This window comes from Rhinolophus hipposideros (genome assembly GCF_964194185.1).
Source record: "Rhinolophus hipposideros genome assembly, chromosome: 12".
Classification (NCBI taxonomy): Eukaryota; Metazoa; Chordata; class Mammalia; order Chiroptera; family Rhinolophidae; genus Rhinolophus; species Rhinolophus hipposideros.
Genome location: NC_138058.1, coordinates 55707196 through 55729117, shown reverse-complemented (window position 1 = coordinate 55729117; position 21922 = coordinate 55707196). Strand labels below are relative to the sequence as shown.

At 32.4% G+C, this 21922-nt stretch overlaps 1 protein-coding gene across 17 annotated transcripts in view; it reads left to right on the top strand.

Annotated features, from left to right (window-relative positions):
• BIRC6 (baculoviral IAP repeat containing 6) overlaps positions 1-21922 on the top strand; it is a 211416-nt gene that overhangs the window by 108520 nt on the left and 80974 nt on the right. For all 17 annotated transcript variants that reach the window (XR_013994673.1, XM_081069478.1, XM_081069474.1 and 14 more), the window contains 12 exons: positions 584-737; positions 2702-2818; positions 4916-5070; positions 5916-6042; positions 7673-7783; positions 9211-9344; positions 11225-11352; positions 16373-16935; positions 18529-18704; positions 19644-19740; positions 19893-20087; positions 20834-21034. Coding sequence is in view for 16 of the 17 variants with exons in the window: in XM_081069478.1 (XP_080925604.1) it covers positions 584-737; positions 2702-2818; positions 4916-5070; positions 5916-6042; positions 7673-7783; positions 9211-9344; positions 11225-11352; positions 16373-16935; positions 18529-18704; positions 19644-19740; positions 19893-20087; positions 20834-21034 (2158 nt within the window). In the remaining variant the exon portion in view is untranslated. The remainder of the gene's footprint in view (positions 1-583; positions 738-2701; positions 2819-4915; positions 5071-5915; positions 6043-7672; positions 7784-9210; positions 9345-11224; positions 11353-16372; positions 16936-18528; positions 18705-19643; positions 19741-19892; positions 20088-20833; positions 21035-21922) is intronic.

The following is a 21922-nucleotide window of genomic DNA, read 5'->3' as shown; positions in this document are numbered from 1 at the left end:
TAAAAGAAGAAAGAGTACATATTTATTACCAAATGTAACCCATTATTTAATTTACTCAAAATACATTAAGTTGCTATAGGTACTGTAGTATATACCAAATGAATAATATAAAGAAAACTTGTACCATTTTGTTAATATAGTCACTAGAATCTTACACAAAATCCAGTAATAAGCATGGAGAAGTATACTGATGGATTGTGAACATTTCAAGCAGCAATTAAGCTGATGCAAGAAGAGTTCATTGCAGATTCTAATTCTGTATTAGCCTCAGCTTTTTCTAAAGGAGATACACCCCTAATGGTTTATATTGGTTCTTTTTGTGTGTAAGACATTTTATTAAGGATGGTAGTTATCTCTCAGATTCTAAATATGTAAGCTGTTTTTAGACTTTGGTATAAAATGAAGAGAATATTATTGAACCATTCCTATAGATCATTAAGATTCTAAGTACCTTTTGGGGAATTTAAAGGGTGGGGGGAATGTTTATTTTTGTAGCTCTGTTTGAGTTTAGGTAATGTAAATAATCATGTCACTCTTTGTGAAGAGAAAAAAATAAACCACAGGTTTTTTCCATTTTTTTAAGCCAATAAGCAGTACGTGGTATGACTACTGGGGTGCTGATTATGGCACTTACAATTACAACCCTTACATTGGGGGTCTTGGAATTCCTGTAGCAAAGCCACCCGCAAATACAGAGAAGAATGGATCACAGACAGTTAGTGTTTCAGTGTCTCAGGGTAAGTGTGTGTACATATTTTAAGATATATGCTATTTTTCAAACAAACCCTAAATTCATGCTTTTTATTTCTAGAAATTGAGGCTGAGCCTGTGCTGAGTGTATTTAATATCACAGGTGTGCCATGAGAATGGTAGTCAGAGCTGTATGTTTCTCTCTGTCAATTTGGTGGAGCTTCCATATATGATCCAAATTTTGTTTCTCAGAATAACCCCCTGCAAAATATATTCATGAATTGTGTGTTTGCCAGTGATTTTAATTAATTGTGCTTAAAATTTTTTTTTTGTTAATGATAAACTTGTATTTTATTTGTAAACAGAAAGAAACCACATTGAATATTATTTTTGCACTCTTCTATATCAAGATTTAAAAGTAAAATCTTGGCTTAAAGTTTGAAGTAATAATTCATTTACCAGAAAGTTGCAAGTTCAATACAGAGAACATTTGTTATCTTGATCCATTTGGGAGTGAGTTGCTAATCTGATATTTTTGTTGTGTTTCATTTATGTCACAAAGCAGCACATTCTACATAAATACATCAGAAAGCATATTTCATCAAAAACAGGAAATTAACATTAGTATTAACAGTCACGTCTCATTCAGGTTTCAGCAATTGTGTCTAAATAATGTCCTTTATTGAAAAGGATGCAATATAAAATCATGTGGTGTATTTAGTTGTTATATCTCTTCAGTTTTACTCAACCTGCCACAGTTCCTCAGAGTTAACTTCCATGACCTCGATGCTTTTGAAGATTACAGGCCAGTTATTTTGTATAATGTCCCTCGCTTTGGATTTGTATGCTATTTCCTCTGGATTAGATTGTGATCATGCATCTTTGGCAGAAGTATCACAAGAATGTAATGTTCAGGTTTTCTTACTGCACCTCATTACATGGCTCATGATTTTAATTTATCCTACAACTGTAGTTTTACGTTTATTTACTTGATTAGGAGATGTCTGCCAGCTCTCTCCATTGTAGTTATTCTTATTTGTAAAAGAAGTTTTTTGGTGTGTGGTGTTAGAGTGGTACTTGAAAACAATTCTTTAAAAAAAAATACTCATTTAGTTTGAATAGACCCGTGGTTTCCTGTTTCAGTCAATGGGTTATAATTTTTTATTATCATTATTTATTTGTTTGGTAGTTTTTATTGAGGTTAAATATAAGTAACAAAATTTACCATCTTAGCCACTTGTAAGTGTACAGTTCCATGGGATTAATTATGTTCATGGTGTTGTCATTATTTTGATGTTCAAATTGTCCCAGATTTGACCAATGGGATATTTTACAAGCTGGTCTCTCATCTTTTTGACATGTCCTCATCTTTCTTTGAGGCCTTCCTTGTTTTCTGGAACAACAAGTTGACGCAGGCTCATCATTTACTTTCCCTTCCCCCAACTGGGAATTAGCTACTTCAATAAAGAGAAGGGTATTTAAAAACCTTTTTGTGGATTAAGAAACCAAAATCTGGGTGCTAGATACACTTACTGCTGTTTTGATGGCCATGCCCTCTTGGTGGATAATGTAGGTGTGTGAGTCTATCTACACACAGTTGAATTTACATTCATTTCTATATCTGTCTGTCTAGATGCCATGAGTTCACATCAGTGTATTAGTTAATCTAATTAATCTAACTCCATAGGCATCATTTTAGTTTTCTACGTCTGCATAGTTGTATTAATCTTTTTTTCTCTGACAGTGAGGAACCTGGTTCTCATTAATTTATTTATTTCCATTATCATTAATTATTTGATGTACATCTCTTTATATTTTCTCTTCCATCTCTAGTCTTCTTTGCACAGGTGCAATTACCTGGTGTGGCTCTAATACCTCATGTCAGGTTGTTCTTACACAAGGACACATTCCTCACCCTGTTTTGGGTTTGGATGTCAGCATTTTATTGTAGGAAATAGGACTGAGTAATAATTATCAAATAGCTTTTTTATCTCTTAATTGCTTTTTGTAGCCCTAGATGCTCGCCTTGAAGTTGGACTTGAACAGCAAGCAGAACTTATGTTGAAAATGATGTCTACCCTGGAAGCAGATTCCATTTTACAGGCATTAACAAATACATCTCCTACATGTAAGTAAAATCATTCTTAGAGTGTTGCAACAAATAACTTACCTCTTGATTATTTTCAGGTGTACTCAGCAAGGACATTTTTAAGAGTTTGATTGGGCTAAGTATATAGTACCTCTTCTTTACTTAGTAGCAAGTTGAGAAATATGACAGAGGATTAACAAACTGGGAGAGTGGAGGGGAACGAAATACCTCCATGTAGTGCTCTTAACCTTTTCACTGCATTTATTGATTTCAAGTTTGTTCTCCAAAATGTGTCAAAATCCACAGAAAATAATTAACAGTATTTATATTTTTAAGAAATAAATGATTATTTTAAAGTATAAAAATTCCCTATTGTTACTCATTCTTGAAAAACACAAAAATACAGAAAAATGTACACCTGCTTTCCTCAACTTCCTTTCTGGAACAATGAGCTCATGGGGTAAAGTCGAACACCGCAGTCAGCAGCATGGAAATATCAGTCAACTGTAGATGAAGGTCTCAGTGAAAATGTTAAGTTCAATCCAAAAACCTGAGTCATGAGTTTGTTATTGTGGTGTTGCAGGTTAATGAAATTCCTAGGGAAGGCCATGTAGCTGGCTGCCTTCAAGGTCATTGTGTTACATCCAAATTTCTGATAAAGTGGGCTCTTTAAAATAGTTAATGTCTTTGTTATCTTTAGAGACTTGGATGGAAGACCTAGGTAAAGATGACAGCCAAATGGGCCTAATTGAACTGCAAAACAAACTATTTACTACCTAAATATCTACAAGAAAGGCAAACTTTTATAATAAAGGACCAGGTACTAAATATGTTAGGGTTTCTGGGCCATGTGGTGTGTGTTGCAACTACACAACTCAGGTTTTGTAGCAGTACAGCAGCCATAGGCAATATGTAAATGAATGGGCATCACTGTTAACAGAAACCATGTTAGAATCAGGTGGCCTGCCAGATTTGGCCATCAAGCCATGGTTTGCTGACCCTTCGTGTATAGTGCTGAACTTGGGTAGATCTCCTGTCAGGTGAGTACAGTTTAGATAGCAGTCTCTCAAAGACGTATATTGAGAGCTCATGCTGAGAAAAGGGTGATATTTTTATTTTTCATAGGCCTACGAATCAGTTCACCTTCTCTGGGGCGTAGTGATAAACCGGGTAGAGATACTAGTTACGACCTTGAAAGAGCATCATGTCCTTGTCCTATGAAAGGGAGTTCACAATCCATTTCAGTAGAGAAATTGGGGTTTTTAGATCTTCCTATGTTAAATTGAACTCTTTCAGTTTGCAATCTTTATTTCTTACCTTAGGAGATGTAGAAAAAAGGAGAAAAATAGAAGAAAAGGTCTAGTGTTGTATGTATAATCTTCATATTGGTACACTAATATTGTTGTATGTTATCTCCTATGTAATATGGGGGTCCCATTTGTTGCGTCAGCCTTTCCATGACCACAGACAGCTCAGTACTGCCCAAAGCCATTAAAAAGAAAAATCATTTATTTAAAGAACCTTTTGTAATTTGTATGTACATGCTTTTCCTAATGTATTCTGTCGTTTGATTATTGTACAGAACTGTGTCCACCCTTTTAAATATACTTCTAAATATACTTCCCCTTTTTAATATAATAATTTTCTAAATATATGAAAAACTATTCTTGGAATCCCTATATTTCTCTTGCTCCCCATGAATTAGTCTGGTGTGTGATCTGGGCATGAGGATTTTTGAATGCTTCCCAGGAAACAATGTATATAGTAGGGTTAAGAATCAGTGAACTGGAGTCTGGATTATTCTAAAACTACCTTTTTAAGAATTAGTTAAGATTCTTCTTTTTCTCCCTTTTACTTTCCTCTTATTAATTAGGAAAATAAAAATGGCTAGAAAGTAAGGTTCTTTTCTCTTGGTTGGCAAGTCCTGTGAATTTGGGAGCTTTTCTCTGTCACTTGTTCTTTCACTTTCAAGTAATACAGTAAAAATAAGTTTTCAAATAATAATGAAACATTTTAAAGAATGTAATTTTAATTTTTTTAAATATGATCTTCGCTTACCTGAATGTAGCAATAGCTAGTTAACATTTCTCATTTTGCAGCTTTGTGTATAAAATCATGATTGTGTTTAATTTTCAGTATCACAGTCTCCCGCTGGAACAGATGATTCACTTCTGGGGGGTTTGCAAGCAGCGAACCAATCCAACCAGCTTATTATACAGTTGTCATCTGTCCCAATGTTAAATGTTTGTTTCAACAAACTTTTTTCCATGCTTCAAGTCCATCATGTTCAGGTATGACATCAGGAGAAATGGTGTATTTTTATACATTATTGCCAGCCTAATAAAAAATGAAAATAAGTGGGGAGACCATTCTCAACCTGACAGGGATGATTTCTTTATCACGCTCAGATGGAAAAGTATTGGACATAGCGTTGATAACCACAGCTCCTCCATGAAAGGTCATATATAATTTTTATGATTTTTAAGCTTCACTGCTTTAGATCCAGCTACAGTTGACCCTTGAACAACTCAGAGGTTAGGGGTGCCAACTCTCTGCACAGTTGAAAATTCACATGAAACTGTTGACTACCCTTAACTACTGTTGACTACCCTTAAGTTAAAAACTTAACTACTAATTGCCTGCTTTTGACCAGAAGCCTTACCGATAACATAAACAATTAACAGATATTTTGTATATTATGTGTATTAAATACTATATTTTTACAATAAAGTAAGCTAAAGAAAAGAAAGTGTTATTAAGAAAATCATAAAGAAAATACATTTATAGTACTGTATATATTTATTGAAAAATATCCCTGTATAAGTGGACCTGCACAGTTCAAATCCATGTTGTTCAAGGGTCAACTGTATATATTTATAGTTAACGTATACTTGTATTTAAAGACAAGTTAGACAAACATTTATATAAGGTAAATTAGAAATTTTAATTCAGTTAAATTTTGTTTCATCAAGAATTCTAAGATGTGTTTGCTTGTCCACTGATTTGAAGTAATAAGTATTCAATAGAAAAATTATTTGATAGTAATCATAAGGATTCATACATAAGATTTTGTTTAAATAGTATTTCATAATATAATAGGTACATTTTGTTCCTGTCAATTTTCATTCTTTTTCAGTTGGAATCACTTCTCCAATTGTGGCTCACATTGAGCCTGAATTCTAGTTCATCCGGAAACAAAGAGAATGGAGCAGACATTTTTTTATACAATGCTAATAGAATACCTGTAATTTCATTAAATCAAGGTAAGATTTATTAGAAGGAAAATTAATGTAACATAAATAATAAGCTAAAAAGATAATGGTTAAGTTAATATACTTATTAATCTTTGTCATAAGGGTTGTAATGTTTTAGTGGGAAAAAATTTTTTTAATACACTGACTTAATAATTAGTCGGAAAAAAACAGAAAACCCTTATTTTGTGGTCTGTATTATGTTATGACTTATGTGTGTAAATAAAATTGACAATGTTCTGTTAATTTTTGTATTGTATTCCTTTAAAGTATTGTCTTGTTCACAGGCTGTTTTGTTGCAGTTAGTGTTTTATAAAAATGTGAATTAGCGTCTATGGTAATTGTAAATTCAAGAGGATGTTAGTTTCCTGTAGAAGTTATTTTGGTTCATTTTTTTTCTTGGCAAATGCAAGAATGTGGGAATAATGGGACTAGAACATCTTCAAAGGAAGACAACTAGCCTTCAGGTCTGGCTACAGGAATCTATTTCAGTTATATTTTAAGAAAAGTGAAAATTATTTATTCCTGGTACTTTCTCCCTAGAGAGGGGCATCCAGTATCTTGCCTGGCTCTTACATGGCTTGTCTTTCAGCCTAAATGACAGCCACACTGGCTCATGGTCTCACTTATATCGAATTGTTTCACTAAGTATCAGCCTAGCTTTAATCAGTCAGTTTCCATCTCTTCCACTACATTAGTAATTAATAATAATAAATTTTGCTCCCATTGCTATTTTTAAATTTGTTTTTGTGAGAAATATTGAACAACAATAGATAGAAAAGTAAATTATTCCTTACTGTCATCAGATATCTGATCAGTATTCAAACTTCTAATTGTCATAACTTTACAAAATTTTTTGTGTTTTGTAATAGAATCCATATAAAGTCTACACATTGTAGTGTATTTTTTCTAATGCCTTTTAACCTGTATAGGTTCCCTCCATATTTGGTTTTATGTGTTCCAGGAGTCATAGGGTCCTGCTTTTTAGTGATTATATCTTCATGATGTCCTGTATTTCCTATAGATTGATAGTTGTTGTAAATTATAGTAAATTGGAGCTTAATCTGATTTGAGGGTTGTTTTGCTCAACAATTCACTAGAGGTTTCAAAATGAAGATATTCTGTCATTCCTTTTTTATTAGCAGATACACTTCCATAAAGAAAAGGTTCCTTTCATATGTTATTATCTGGGCCCTGCAAGTGTCCTAATTACTGTTTTTATTTGTGCTTTTGTTGTGAAGTTACATTGGTTTTGATTGGTCTATCCCATCCCTGGTTTTTTCCAGTGTGTCCTATTATTTTCAGTTTGAGGTTTGCAGAATATGAGAATTCTTTGTAAAACACAAATTGTTTTGCAATAGAAATGCCTGTAGTTTAGAAAGGACAACAAATTTATAAAGGTAACACATTACTGATTTATGTGTCATGGGCTGAGCTTTAAACTTAGCCATAAAATGTTATTAACTGTTAATGCTTTTGTTATATTTAATGGGGAATGCTTTTCATTTGTATGTTTTGAGGACACTAGGTAATGAGTTGATTTAAACAAATAATGACATTTTTTAATTCATTGTTTTTAATTCTTAGTAAACATTTACTTTTTCTGAGTAAAAATCCTCCCCTCCTTTTTTTTTCTGCATAGCATCAATAACTAGCTTTCTCACAGTATTAGCTTGGTATCCAAATACTTTGCTCCGGACATGGTGCCTTGTGCTTCATAGTCTGACGCTCATGACAAACATGCAGCTTAATCGTAAGTTCAAAAAAATTTATTCTTTTAAATCTCTGAAATATACTTTATTATTCTTGCTATCATATTCTGTAAAAAGTTTTTTTCTAAGAAGTGATATAGTTGTATAAACGATTGAATTTCTTATTTGAATGTCTTTTCTGAATTTGGTCTTATATATTGTATCCTTTGTCTTATATATATTATCTTAATTTGATAATATAAATTCATATCTATGATTACAAGTTCAAATTATATTTTTACCTTCTAAAAACTTAATAGTTATTAAAATAAAATTGATTATGTTTAGAGTACAAAGTCAAATATTTATTACTAATCTATGTTTTATGTTGGTTATTCTTTGCATTTAAAAAGGACTTACAATATTCATGAACATATATAACTAGATTCCTCGGTTTTTGTTTTTTTACCTCTAAAACCTGTATTCACTGAACATAATTACTTTTTCTGAGATTCTAATGTCCTATTAAGTTTTGTTCTTTCGTCAACCCACTCCCATTTTTCACATTTAAGATAGTAAAATAATTTCTGAACCTTCTCAGAAGGGAATTTTTAGTGCTTTTTGTACCCCAAAGTCATGACAATACTCTCTGATATTATCTTTGGTAGTGCTTACTGGTTTTACTTTTCATGTTTAGGTCTAGGTTTTATCTGGCATTCTTGAGGTGTTGTGAAGTTAGGCATTACAGTTCATATTAGAGAGCAAAGACTACCCATTTGTGAATTGAAATCTTCATTCCATTTGTAGGTTATGACAACAGGTGACTGGATTTTGTCCCCATTCTGTTTGGACTTAATTTTATTAAATAGAAAGCTCTGTGACGTTCATGAAGATATTAATTTAAGTCATTGCTTAGCATCAAAATTCCATTCTTTTGTTTAGAATATATTTTCCAAGTATGCATTCAGAAGCATTATTAGATGATACTGAAGATAGATTTGATTCAAAGGCTATTTTATTCCAATCAGAAAACTGACGTGTTGCCTGTATATCAGTTAACAGTGTACAACCTTTATCAGCTTACATCCCAAAATGTATACTTTTTACTTTAATTTATCTTAGAAAACTGGGTTAAAATTTACCTGAAAAGTAGATCTCTGACTATTTCTGGAAGGGGGAGTTAATTACTAAGAATAGGTTCACCAAAAGGATAGTAAGCATTTACTTATTTCGTTTCCACTTGACAGTATGCTTAATAAGATACACATAAAACTAGGTATTTTTCACAAGCGAAGTAGGACAGAGACGAGATCTGCAGTAGATGACAATACAGAATGAGTCCAACTCTCAGTACTGTAAGAGAGTCAGATCCTTTTAATAAACTGTAATACCCAGGAATATGTGAGTTTTTCTTGAAGTTAAAAGATGTTTTAAATATTACATGTTTTAGGGTCCGTTTTCTAAAAACATTTAAAAAAATGTTTTATAGCTGGTTCCAGCAGTGCCATTGGAACTCAGGAGAGTACTGCCCATCTGTTGGTTTCAGATCCAAACCTGATTCATGTTTTAGTGAAATTTCTTTCTGGCACCAGTCCACATGGGACAAATCAACACAGTCCACAGGTAATCTGACTTGAAAACCAGAGACACCGGCAGGTTCAGACTATATAGTAAATATGTTTGTAAAGAAAAACTTTAATGAGTCTAAATATATAAAATTGTTATTGCCAAAGTACTAAATGATGCCTTTTATGTCACAGTGTAATAAAATCTTTTGAAATATTTATAATAACAGTAGCTATACTGAAACTGAATTACAATAGGTAGTAACTTTTCTCTTGGATTTTTGGGATTGATTTTCTATTTAAGAAATATTCTGAATAAATACTTAAAGTCAAAGAAGCATTTCAGTAATTTTGGAATTAAAAACGTTTTTAAAAGTAATGTATCGTGTTTAATGACCTCTATTATTAAGATTGACAATTCATTTAACTTAGTTATTTTATAATATTAAATATTTTATTTAACAAAAAATGAAGACATACCAGAGTTTATAAACATTTTTTATAGTTTTACTACATATTTTATTTATATCATTTTAATTTCTTGTACCACTTTTTAAAATATTTCTACTTCATTATATTTCTTTTCAGATAAAAATATATTTAGTGTTTATAGCATCTTTTTAATGAAAGTTATTCAAGATTATCTAACAAGGTTTTCATCTCTTAATTCTTAGCTATCTAGGTCTATGTACTGTTCTAGGTTCTAAGAATACATAAATAAGTCTGATGTAAGACCAAGTGTGCTTTCTTGGAGCTTAAATTCTGGTGGACACATATATTCAATATTGTCATACTGAATGTACTTTAATTTTGTAGATCATAATAAAATAAACAAGACAAGGAAAAAAAAGTGAGAAAGTAGGAACTACTTGTAGATTGGACCAGAGTTGGGTGGGGGTAGAAACAGGTTATCTAGTCATTATTGTACATAAAAATCGCATGAATTTGAAACGGGAAGATTCCTGGGATCACTGGTTCCAACTTCCTTTATTTCATATATGAGAAAAACGTGCTTTATCTGCATTCACCTTAATTATACAACTGGTTTTAGTGGTAGAGCTAGGTGTAAGGGAACATACACTAGGGAACCTACCACTATGCAAAGTAGTGTTTTTTCCTCTTTTTATTTTTTATTTTTTATTTTTATTTTGAAAGAGTCAGTTTTTGAAGATAAGCTTTCTTTGGATTTCTGGATTTTATATAGGAAATTTGGTTACGAATGTTATGATTTATGTGCTCAGTATTAACAATTTTTGTCTATCCCTACAATAGTTAACTCCTCCAGTGTTTTATGATCATACCAAATTGGTATGGAATAAAATAATATGTAGAAGTGTTACAGAACATTCCAAAGCTTACCTTAGGTTATCTAGTTTGATTCTCACTATCATTTCTTTCATTGGTAAGATAGAAGTTTGGGAAAGCAGTTTTTTATGAATTGGTACAGGTTTGTTTTTAGCCTTTGGGTTCTTTTGGGGGGTTTCTTTTTTTTTTATTCACTTTAGCATTTGCTCTGCTAGTCATTAGAAGCATAATCTTTTGTGGATTACTTAACCTCTGAGACTGAGTTATTTTGAAATAGGATAATTAATAAGCTGGTTTGTGAAAATCAATGCATAAGTTCTTTTGTAAGTGTTGTAAAGATATTTCTAGTGTAATTCAGGTGAATCATTTTTTGTATTGAGTAAAATAAACCTGATATAAGTTGTTTTAAGCCATAAGGAAAACAGTTATTAATGATGGAATCTGTAATATTCAATTTAAAATAAATATCAAGACCTAATACATTAGTTGGTTTCCTGCTATCACTGTTAATATTTTTGTTCTTCATATGAAAATTTACAATAGAATATTTGACTTGACACTTGATACTTTTTAAATGAATAATTCTGTAAATAATAAGTAAGCAACTTTCAGTGAAATTTCATTTCTCTTCAGGTTGGTCCAACAGCTACACAAGCTATGCAAGAATTTCTTACCAGATTACAAGTTCATCTTTCTTCAACATGTCCTCAAATATTCAGTGAATTTTTGCTAAAGCTAATTCATATACTTTCAACAGAAAGGTAAATTTCAATGTACACATATATTCCTGATTATAAGTATATAATATTATATAAGTATGTAATCGTCCCAATAAAGTTTGCCTTACCAGTGTTTGGGGGCATATTTGGAACAGATAAGCAGAAGGATATTAGGATTAAGGAGGAACGGTTAATTGGTATGTTTCCAGATTTATTTCGTTTTATTTCTTTATGGCTCTGTCTATTAGGAAAGGAATATAGTGTGTCAAATCCTTGCTAGCTTTTACTGTTTTCATAGATTGGTTATTATGACCATAGGTAAAATTTACTTGAAGCTGTTTAAATTGTTCTAGGCTGCAGATAGAGAATTAAAGTTATCCATTATTTCATTTTAAACGAATATATGCATGATAAGAAAACTCGAAAAGAGCTTAAAGAAAATTACATACTAATTTCATAGAAAAATTCTAAATAAGTTTATTAACAAAATCAGGCAGTATCTTAAAAGAATAAATTTTGAACATGATGGGTTGGTTCTTAAAATGCATGAATGGTTCAGTATCATATAATGTATATCATAGTACTGAATCTTTTTTCATCATACATTAAGACATTTCATAAAATCCAACATTTTATTCCTATGTAACTGAAAAATTTCAATGCAGTATAAAGTGTCATCTTATTTAAAGTTACAAAAAACTGGATGATGAACAAATGAAACTCTTGTAAGTTTGTTTATTTTAAGAATTCCCGTTAATATCAGGAACAAGTTAAAGATGCTGTTTTTATCTTTATTGTTTAATTTCATTCTGGAAATGCCAGTGAATTTAAAATTTAAAAAAATATATTACGGAATGGTCAAAATCATTTGTAGATTACATGATTCTTTTCCTTAAAAATGAATTTCAAATATTAGAAATTAAGTATACCAAAATTACACCAAAAAGTATAATTTATAAAATTTAACTTAAAAATAAATTATTCATAATAGTTATTTTTTTATAAAACAGCAAATTGCTTCATACCAAGTACAAAAATTAATGTGCAAAATTTATATGGATATATGCTTTCATAGCTTCAGAAAATTTTATCTCCTAGTTACTTTCCTCATTTGTGTATTTTTCCTCTTTTATAACTACTTTAAAACTAATGTGGTTTTTAGTTCAGATTTTTGTCGTATATACATAGTGAAGGTTGGCAGCAAGAAGGTGTAGATTTACAAAGCCACCGGCATTCGTTAAATGGTGTTCATTTGTATATTTGGAATACGAACATGAGGATTTTGTGAGGTTTTGGATGATATAAATAAAATCAGCTGACAAGCAAAAATTAGTCACGATTTATTTCAACCAGGCTTTTAAGAAAACCTAGAGGAGACCTCTAAATATACTCGTTAGATAAAGGCTTTTGTATAGTTCTGTCCATGTAGAGTGACAAGGTTTTCATGAACATTCAATACACTGATTCTAATATTTGTTACTGTTTTTAGTTTAGTTACATACAATGTATTTTTAAGTGGTTTACATTCCTCCAAAACTAATTATGTATTTTTTTCAGCTATTCTCCCACCCCCTTCCACCCTACACACATCCTATAAATTTTTTTAGCACTTCCTTAAATTGTATTTATAAGGTTCTGCCCCAAGAATACGCTGTTTTGTATGTTTACAACAAAATCTCTGGAATCCGATAAATTAGCCAGCAGCTCTTTTGTTACAGTAATAATATAGATTGAAAAGAAATGTACAGTCAATATAAAGAGGGCATTCAGTTTTATCAGATGAGTGTTTATCAGATGTTTACTATTGCTCTGTGGATTATATTTTCATTTTCTTAACAGTATTTTTCAAAAAGTTTTTTTTAAGTTTTGTTTATTTGTTTCTTTATTTTGTGTCAAATAAATACGTGCTAACGCATATCATGTAGTTGATAGCCTTTGTTTTCTTAAAGAGTTTTTATAGTTTTAGGTTTTATATCTAGGTTTATGTTGAGTTACATTTTGTATTTGGATCGAAATTCTTTTTTTTTTTGTTGCCTATGGCTATCCAATTTTTCCTATATTGTTTGAGAAAAAGACTATCCTTTTTTTGTTGAATTCTCTTTGTACCCTTTTCAAAAATCAGTTGACTATATTTATTTTGCACCATTTCTGGATTCTTCTATAGAGTGGATGTTTGTGTCTGTTCTTTTTCAATACCACACTGCTTGGTACTTTTTTTTATTTTTTATTTTTTGTGTAGTTTTTTTTAATTGGGGAGTATTGGGGATCACTGTGTTTCTCTAGGGCCCGTCAGCAACAAGTAGTTGTCCTTCAATCTAGTTTTGGAGGGTGCAGCTCAGCTCCAAGTCCAGTCGCCATTTTCAGTCTTTAGTTGCAGAGGGTGCAGCCCACCATCCCTTGTGGGAATTGAACCCCCAACCTTGTTGTTGAGAGCTCACACTCTAACCAGCTCAGCCATCTGGTCGCCCCTCCAGAAGCTCAGCGGCAACTTGTTATCTTCAATCTAGTTGTGGAGAGTGCAGCTCACTGGCCCATGTGGGAATTAAACCGGAAACCCTGTTGTTCAGAGCTCATGCTCTAACCAACTGAGCCATCCGGCTGCCCCTGTTTTGGTACTTTTATTTCTTGAAATCTAGTACTGTGAATTTTCAAACTTTGTTCTTTTTTCGAAATTTTTCTGGCTATTCTAACTCTTTAGCTTTTCTATATAAATTTTAAAATCAGCTTATTGACTCTCCCCCCTAAATGCTGGATTGTGATTGAGAATGTGTCAGTCTATAGGGTTAATTTGTGAAGAACTGTAGCCTCTATGTGCTTTTTCTTTGTATACAGTTATGTGATCTGTGAAAATAGTCTTATTTCTTTCCATTGTGTATGTCGTCCCCCCTCCCCGCCCCTTCCCCCCCCCACACACGCTTGTCCTGGTTAGGACTTCCAGTGTGAGGTTCAACTGAAAGGGTGAAATTGGCTCTCCTTGTTTTTTTCTCTCACTGGAAAACATTCAGTCTTTCACAAGTAGAAATATTGTTAGCTGTACTTTCTTTGGTCTTTTCCCATGTAAGCGTTTGATAAGATTCGTCTCTTAATTGATCTGTTCAGACCACTTTACATTGAATGTAATTATTGATATAGTGGACAAAAATTAATCACTTTGCCATAAAAATTAATCACTTTGCCACTTTGTTCAAAAATTAATCACTTTGCCATAAAAATTAATCACTTTGCCACTTTGTTCATTTAATCTATTCTTTGTTCCGTTTTAAAACATTTTTCTGCCTACTTTTGAATTACTAATTTTTTAAAATAATTTCACTGTTTCCACTGTTGGCTTATTATTTGTAACTAAAATTTTTTGATTATAGTGTTTGCCCTAGCTTTACAAAATACATCTTTATTTCATCATAGTCTACCTTCAAATATTATACCTCAACTCACATATGGTGTCAGAATTTTACAACAGTATATTTCCAATTTTCTTATGTATGTCAGAACTTTCCAACAATATATTTTCAATTTCTTTCTCGCATCTCTTGTGACACAGTTGTCATGTTTACGAATGTTTTACATAAGCTGTAAACATGTAATACATTCCTATATTTTCTTTGCTTTAGATAAGCACATATCTTTTAGATACTAAAGTAACTATTCTTGCCTGGAAAGGGACAGGTCTCTTCTAGGGTGATTAGTGTGAGGATTTGAATCACTCTTTCCTGGAGTTGAGCTGGGTTTGGGTTTTGTTGTTGATCATTATTACCTTGAGTGTTATGTTATCTTCAAATCGATCTTGTTTCCTGTGCTTCTGTAGGGGTTGGAGTATAAGGGGCTTGTTTCCAATGTTCTTGCTCAATCCTCAGCTTTTATTCTGAGCTGGAGAGCATTTCCTTCTCTACAGTAGTGGCAAATAGCTAATGGTATTTGAGGGTTTTTTCCTTGGATACTAAATACGTGGTGTGTTTTCAATACCATTGCTCTTACCTGACATCAATCAGTGTCCTACAATTCAGTCCTGTTCTGACGCTATCCAAAGTGAGCATCAGATTCACAGTTTTAACTGCTCAGTCCCACAAGACTACTCTCACTTCAGAGGACATTTGCAAGGCCTACGTCCCTCGGTTACCCACACTTACCTCCGATTTCACTACAGATTCGGGGGTTCTCACAAGCCCCTGCTCAGGTTTGATAATACTCTAGGATGACTCACAGATCTCAGGAAAAACACTTTACTTAATGTTTACTGGTTTATTGTAAAGTATATAACTCAGGAACAGCAAATTGAATTGATGCTTAGGGCAAGGTGTTGGGGGAGGTGGTGAGGGAGGGTGCCTGTGAATGGTAACCAAGTGTTCTGGGTTACCACCCTTGCATACCCTTTGTTTAGCAATTTGTTAAATATTTTAGTGGAATTCTTATTGCCTATTTACATATTACCAGTATCTCTTTTTACTAAATTCTGCCTCAGGAAAGTCAATGCTCATATTCTGTCTGCTTGGCGGGGGGGTACCTGTGTTTTCATGGATTTCAGGCATTTTGGTACCCTTTGACCTCAGCAGTCGAATGGGTTCAAGAAAATTATGACTTTATAGTTAGTTTCGCTTTCTTTTTGTTAGGTGGTGGGGGAGATGATCTTTCTAGCTTTCTATATCTTAGGCATATGCAGAAATTGAGAGAATTTGATTTTGATGCATAAAAATTACTTCATTGACTTTTGAAAATCCAGTTCAGTAGAGAATATTTTAAAATAGCAACATTTGAGGACATAATAAAACAGAGCTCTTTTCATTATGAGGAATGCCTTGTGATCTTGAAACATTTTAGTCTATACTTCAGAATCCACCCTTTTGATTTACTTGTCCTTTAGTTTTCTATTTGGAAGGGAAGTCATTTTTATTATGTATAAAATAGAGGCAAGTACAAGAACAAACTCAAGAAGAGATGGATCCCATTTCTACAAAATGAAATAGTGAATACCAAGAGATCAATTATTGTTTAGCTTTCTTGTATTGTGGAGAACTTATTTCAAAAGATTTTAAAATGGATTTTTAATTCTCTCTCTTTTTTGCAGGGGTGCCTTCCAGACAGGCCAAGGACCTCTTGATGCCCAAGTAAAGCTCTTAGAGTTTACTCTGGAGCAGAATTTTGAAGTCGTTTCAGTTAGTACTATTTCTGCTGTGATAGAGTCTGTCACCTTCTTAGTACACCACTATATTACTTGCTCTGACAAAGTGATGTCTCGAAGTGGATCAGATAGCTCAGTGGGTGCTCGAGCATGCTTTGGGGGACTCTTTGCCAACCTCATTCGTCCAGGTGATGCAAAAGCAGTTTGTGGAGAAATGACAAGAGATCAACTCATGTTTGATTTGTTAAAACTGGTTAACATTTTAGTACAGCTGCCTCTTTCGGGCAATAGGGAATACAGTGCAAGAGTGTCTGTGACTGCCAATACAACAGACAGTGTTTCAGATGAAGAAAAAGTCTCAGGAGGCAAAGATGGTAATGGAAGCAGTAGTAGTATTCAAGGATCACCTGCGTACGTCGCTGACTTAGTGTTAGCCAACCAACAGATTATGAGCCAGATTTTGTCTGCTCTGGGCCTCTGTAATAGTAGTGCTATGGCGATGATAATTGGTACGTATTGAGAACGTTTTATACTATAGCTCTCTTCTTTTCAGTATATAAATTCAATTTACTTTATATTATAGCAGTACTTTACAGTAAACTTCGTATGACTGATTTTTATTAGTGAAAACATTGAAATATTGAAAAACTTAAAGTGAATTTTTAAAAAATTGGAAAATACTAACAAAATATTAAATTATGAAAAAAATATCAGTATCATAAGTCAGATACCATAATTTATAGCCATGTATCTCTAATGTTTTAAAGATGAAGAATTTCACTTCAAATTTTTGGTTAGGAAAGCAGAAAGATTTATTCACATTTTCTTAAATAGTGAAATACAAAATTTTATGCAAAGTGTAACAGTTTCTATGATACATATCAATGTAAAATTTATATATATTGTTGCTTAACTTTCCTGCCTATTTGAGAGCTAATACATTGTGTTAACTTTTTTAAAATAATTGAATTTTTGTAAATTATCGTGAAATCCATTCCCAATACATATTTGTTTGTTGGTATTTTTTTCTTTGTGTAAGCGAAACAATCATAACTTTTTTTTTTGTTTTTTAAGATTTTATTGGGGAAAGGGAATAGAACTTTATTGGGGAACAGTGTGTACTTCCAGGACTTTTTTCCAAGTCAAGTTGTTGTCCTTTCAGTCTTAGTTGTGGAGGGCGCAGCTTTAGCTCCAGGTCCAGTTGCCGTTGCTAGTTGCAGGTGGCACAGCCCACCATCCCTTGCAGGAGTAGAACCAGCAACCTTGTGGTTGAGAGGACGTGCTCTAACTAACTGAGCCATCTGGGAGCTCAGCGGCAGCTCAGTTCAAGGTGCTGTGTTCAATCTTAGTTGCAGGGGGCGCTGCCCACCATCCCTTGCGGGACTAGAGAAATTGAACTGGCAACCTTGTGGTTGAGAGCCCACTGGCCCATGTGGGAATCGAACCGGCAGCCTTCGGAGTTAGGAGCACGGAGCTCTAACCGCTTGAGCCACCGGGCCGTCCATAACTTTTTTATTAGATGTTTGGAAGTACACATAGTACCAGTTATTTTTCCCTTCATTTCCTTTCCTCTTCATATATAGCTAATACAAAATTATGTGCCTCGATCAAGAGCAACTTCCTCTTATTGTTACCAACAGTAGAGATATCCTAAATATATAGAAGGTACCAAAAACAGTGTATACACATTTTAAGAAAGGAAAACTGTATTAAAATTATAATAATATATACCGATAACAAAAGGTGAATACAAGTCACGTTTGACTTCTGCAATTACAAGAGATGCGCAAAGTGGTTACCATCAGCGTCCAGGCACTTCTGATTACGGCGAACTACTGCTTGAGCAACATTGACCAAAGTGTCCACTTTATACATTTTTTTGGCACCCCCAGTATATATCTCACATAACCAAAAAACATGCTCTACTGAATGCTATGGTAGATACTTTCATTTCTAAGTATATGTGTGTACACACACACGTATTCCTATTAATGTACCCATCCTTCAGTGGTTTCAGGAAAAATGGCCTTTAAGCCTATTTTAATTATTGATTTTTAAGGATATACTTTTAAAACAATGTGTAATCTTTTTATTTAAACTAGGGGCAAGTGGATTACATCTCACCAAACATGAAAACTTTCATGGTGGGTTAGATGCCATATCAGTTGGGGATGGATTATTTACCATATTGACAACACTTAGTAAAAAAGCTTCTACAGTCCACATGATGCTGCAGCCAATTTTAACCTACATGGCCTGTGGATATATGGGCAGACAAGTAAGTGCAATCCAGCAACAATTGCAGTGATTTAAGTAGTTTTTAGTAATGGGAGTAGAGAATTATTTATAGAACAGAGACAAAGAGAGTATTCATGTTATATATTGGAAAGTGAATATCAGCAGATAGAACAGATTATTAATTGAAGTTGGAGAGTAAAAGTGATATTGTAAACGAGGAGCATAATGATATAAGAATAAAACATTTAACATTTTTAATTTTTTAATTTTTCCCATTATCCCAGTTCTTTCCTTTTCCCCCAAAATAGCAGAGTTGAATACCAAAATGTTGTCTGTAGATGTTCATATGAAAATTTAATGGTTATTTTTTCAAGCTTATGTTGTATACGTAGTTGCCTTTCACTTAAAAGGTATTAGGGTAATTTTAAAAGAAAGGTTAGAATATTACTGCTTTTTATGTTTCTTTTGAAAAATGAACTTTTAAAAACCAATGTGCTTATTTTAACTTCTAATCTGTTTACCGTTTTTTCAAACGAGGATTCTAAAACATAATTTTAAAGGAATTTTTATGTCAATGTATAATTATCATTTTTTAAAATATTTATTGCGTGTATATATATTTCTCCATTGGAAGATAACAAAGATATTTGAGAAGGATTAATTTTTAAATGCAATTAGTGTTTAGTATAAAACAATTAATGCACATTAATTTAAGGTAGAAATGATAAAAGCTTAAAAACATGCTCTGAGTTCAAAGAGTAGAGACCGTTTACTTCCTTTTTGAATCAGGTAAGATATCTTATGTATTTTGGCAGATATTTTGTATTTAGTGGCTTAGGTTTAAGCTGTCATTTTAAAGTAATTAACTATAAAAGAATATTACATTCAATAGAAGTTCAGTTGTCCTAATTAATAGGAAATTAATAATTACTTTTAAAATTACAATATAGATGTGTTTGTTTGTTTGTTTGTTTTTTAGGGCTCTCTTGCTACTTGCCAGTTATCTGAACCATTATTGTGGTTCATTTTGAGAGTATTGGATACTAGTGACGCCTTGAAAGCATTCCATGATATGGGTAAGATAAAACTCTAAAAACTATCATTTAAATATAATCATTTGATAGATACCACGTTATGTTCTCATTTTTGTAGTCTTCTGTGAAAGATGATTTGATGTCAAGCCATCTGTTTTAAGATAATTTTCATTTAGCATTCTTTGTAAATTTAGGTGGAGTTCAGCTCATTTGCAACAATATGGTTACTAGTACAAGGGCTATTGTAAACACTGCAAGAAGTATGGTGTCAACTATTATGAAATTTCTTGACTCTGGTCCAAATAAAGCTGTTGACAGTACTTTGAAAACAAGAATACTACCTTCTGAGCCTGACAATGCAGAAGGGATCCATAACTTTGCACCCTTGGGTAAGAAGAGTTATTAAATCTTACTGGTACAAATTTATGTAGTTTACTAGTTTTATGTAGTTTACTAGTTTGGAATGAAGCAAAAATAGTTGTTGAAGTAAGTTGATCGTGTTACAATACCACCGTTTTAATTGAAAACAATTGATTTAAAGGTAGTGGTTTTTGAAACATTGTACTAATTAGGAGTTTTTAATAGTCCTTTAGCAGTAAAATTTGTTTTTTAGTTTAAATAAAAGTATAATTCAGGAAACTAATTAGTAGATTATGTCAGTTTTTGCTGTAAATATTAATTGGTTTTAAAGAACTTGTTTTGTGTTTTCTTTTTAAGAAGCTTCAAATTTAGGTACTTTTCCGGTTTATATAGTTTTCTTTTAATATTTTTAATTCATGAGCATTGACAACTTAGAATAAAGGTGATATTTTCAAGTTGAAGGCTGTATTGGACATTGGTTTTTTACTTAAATCATTTGAGAATTATTGTGCTATATTTTTGTTATAGTTTTCATTTGACCCATGAATATAAATAGATTAGGCAGTAGGTAAAAATGAACTTGTTACCTTGCCAGTTGAATGGATGTCCTGGTATTTTGTGAATATTTTGGCAAATCATGTTAAATGTATCAGCTGTATTCATAGTATCACATCTTCATGTTTTTAACTAAATTCTAGTGTAATTATGATTTGAATAGTTCTTGATGCTTTATTGGGTTTCTTTTGTTTTATTTTATTTAAAATCTCTTCTGTAGGTACAATCACATCTAGTAGTCCTACTGCCCAGCCAGCTGAGGTGCTTTTGCAGGCCACACCGCCCCATAGAAGAGCTCGCTCTGCTGCTTGGTCCTACATCTTTCTGCCAGAGGAGGCTTGGTGTGATCTCACCATTCACCTACCTGCAGCAGTGCTTCTTAAAGAAATACATATCCAACCTCATCTTGCATCTCTTGCAAGTGAGTAATATTTTTTGTAAAGAAGCGTCATGAAAATAAACTTTAATGTAGGAACATGTAAAAATGAGAAAAATATTTAGCAAACAGCTTTACACTTAGATATGATTTCCAGATTGCTTAATTTAGAAGTTTTCAGTATAATATTTAATATTACCACTAAATCATTTCCCATGAAATGAACTGACATGGCTATTCCCCTCAAATAAATAGAACGTTTCATGAAATCCAAACAGATATATTCCAGTTAATACTATTTTGTCTTTCCTCTACCCCGAAATTTATTAAAATAGAGCGGTAATTTGAAGTGAGTTAATTCACAGACCTATAGATAGCGATCTTAGTTTTTCTTGCCTAGTCCTCAGTACTGGCCATGTGATATGAAATTGACATATCTTTATTTGTGTGCTCCACCCTTTCCCCCCATTGTAAACTAATTACATCTGAAATAAATTTTAAATTTTATTTTGAATATATTATTTTAAATGGTTGTGGATTTTTTGTTTGTAATATTTTGAGTCATTTATTTGATGCCTTTTCATTGAATATTTTATTATAACTTTGCAAAGTAAATAATTCAGAAGAAATTTTTAGAAAACAAGTTTTATTTTCAGAAACAGGAACTCTTTCAAGTGTTCATAGAGGAATGGCAAATACTATGGCATTCATGATTGTCCCCAAATTCTTTTCATTGTAAATATAATTATTTACAGAATTGTAATATTGTAAATATAATTATTTACAATAATTTTTACAGAATTACTGAAATTATCACATTCTTTTATATGTTCATTGATTGATTCTTATTGCTATTGATGTCACTCAATAATTGGATGAAGAACTGGGAAATTTTGTAGATCTCTGGCATATATGAAGAATAAATTTTCCACT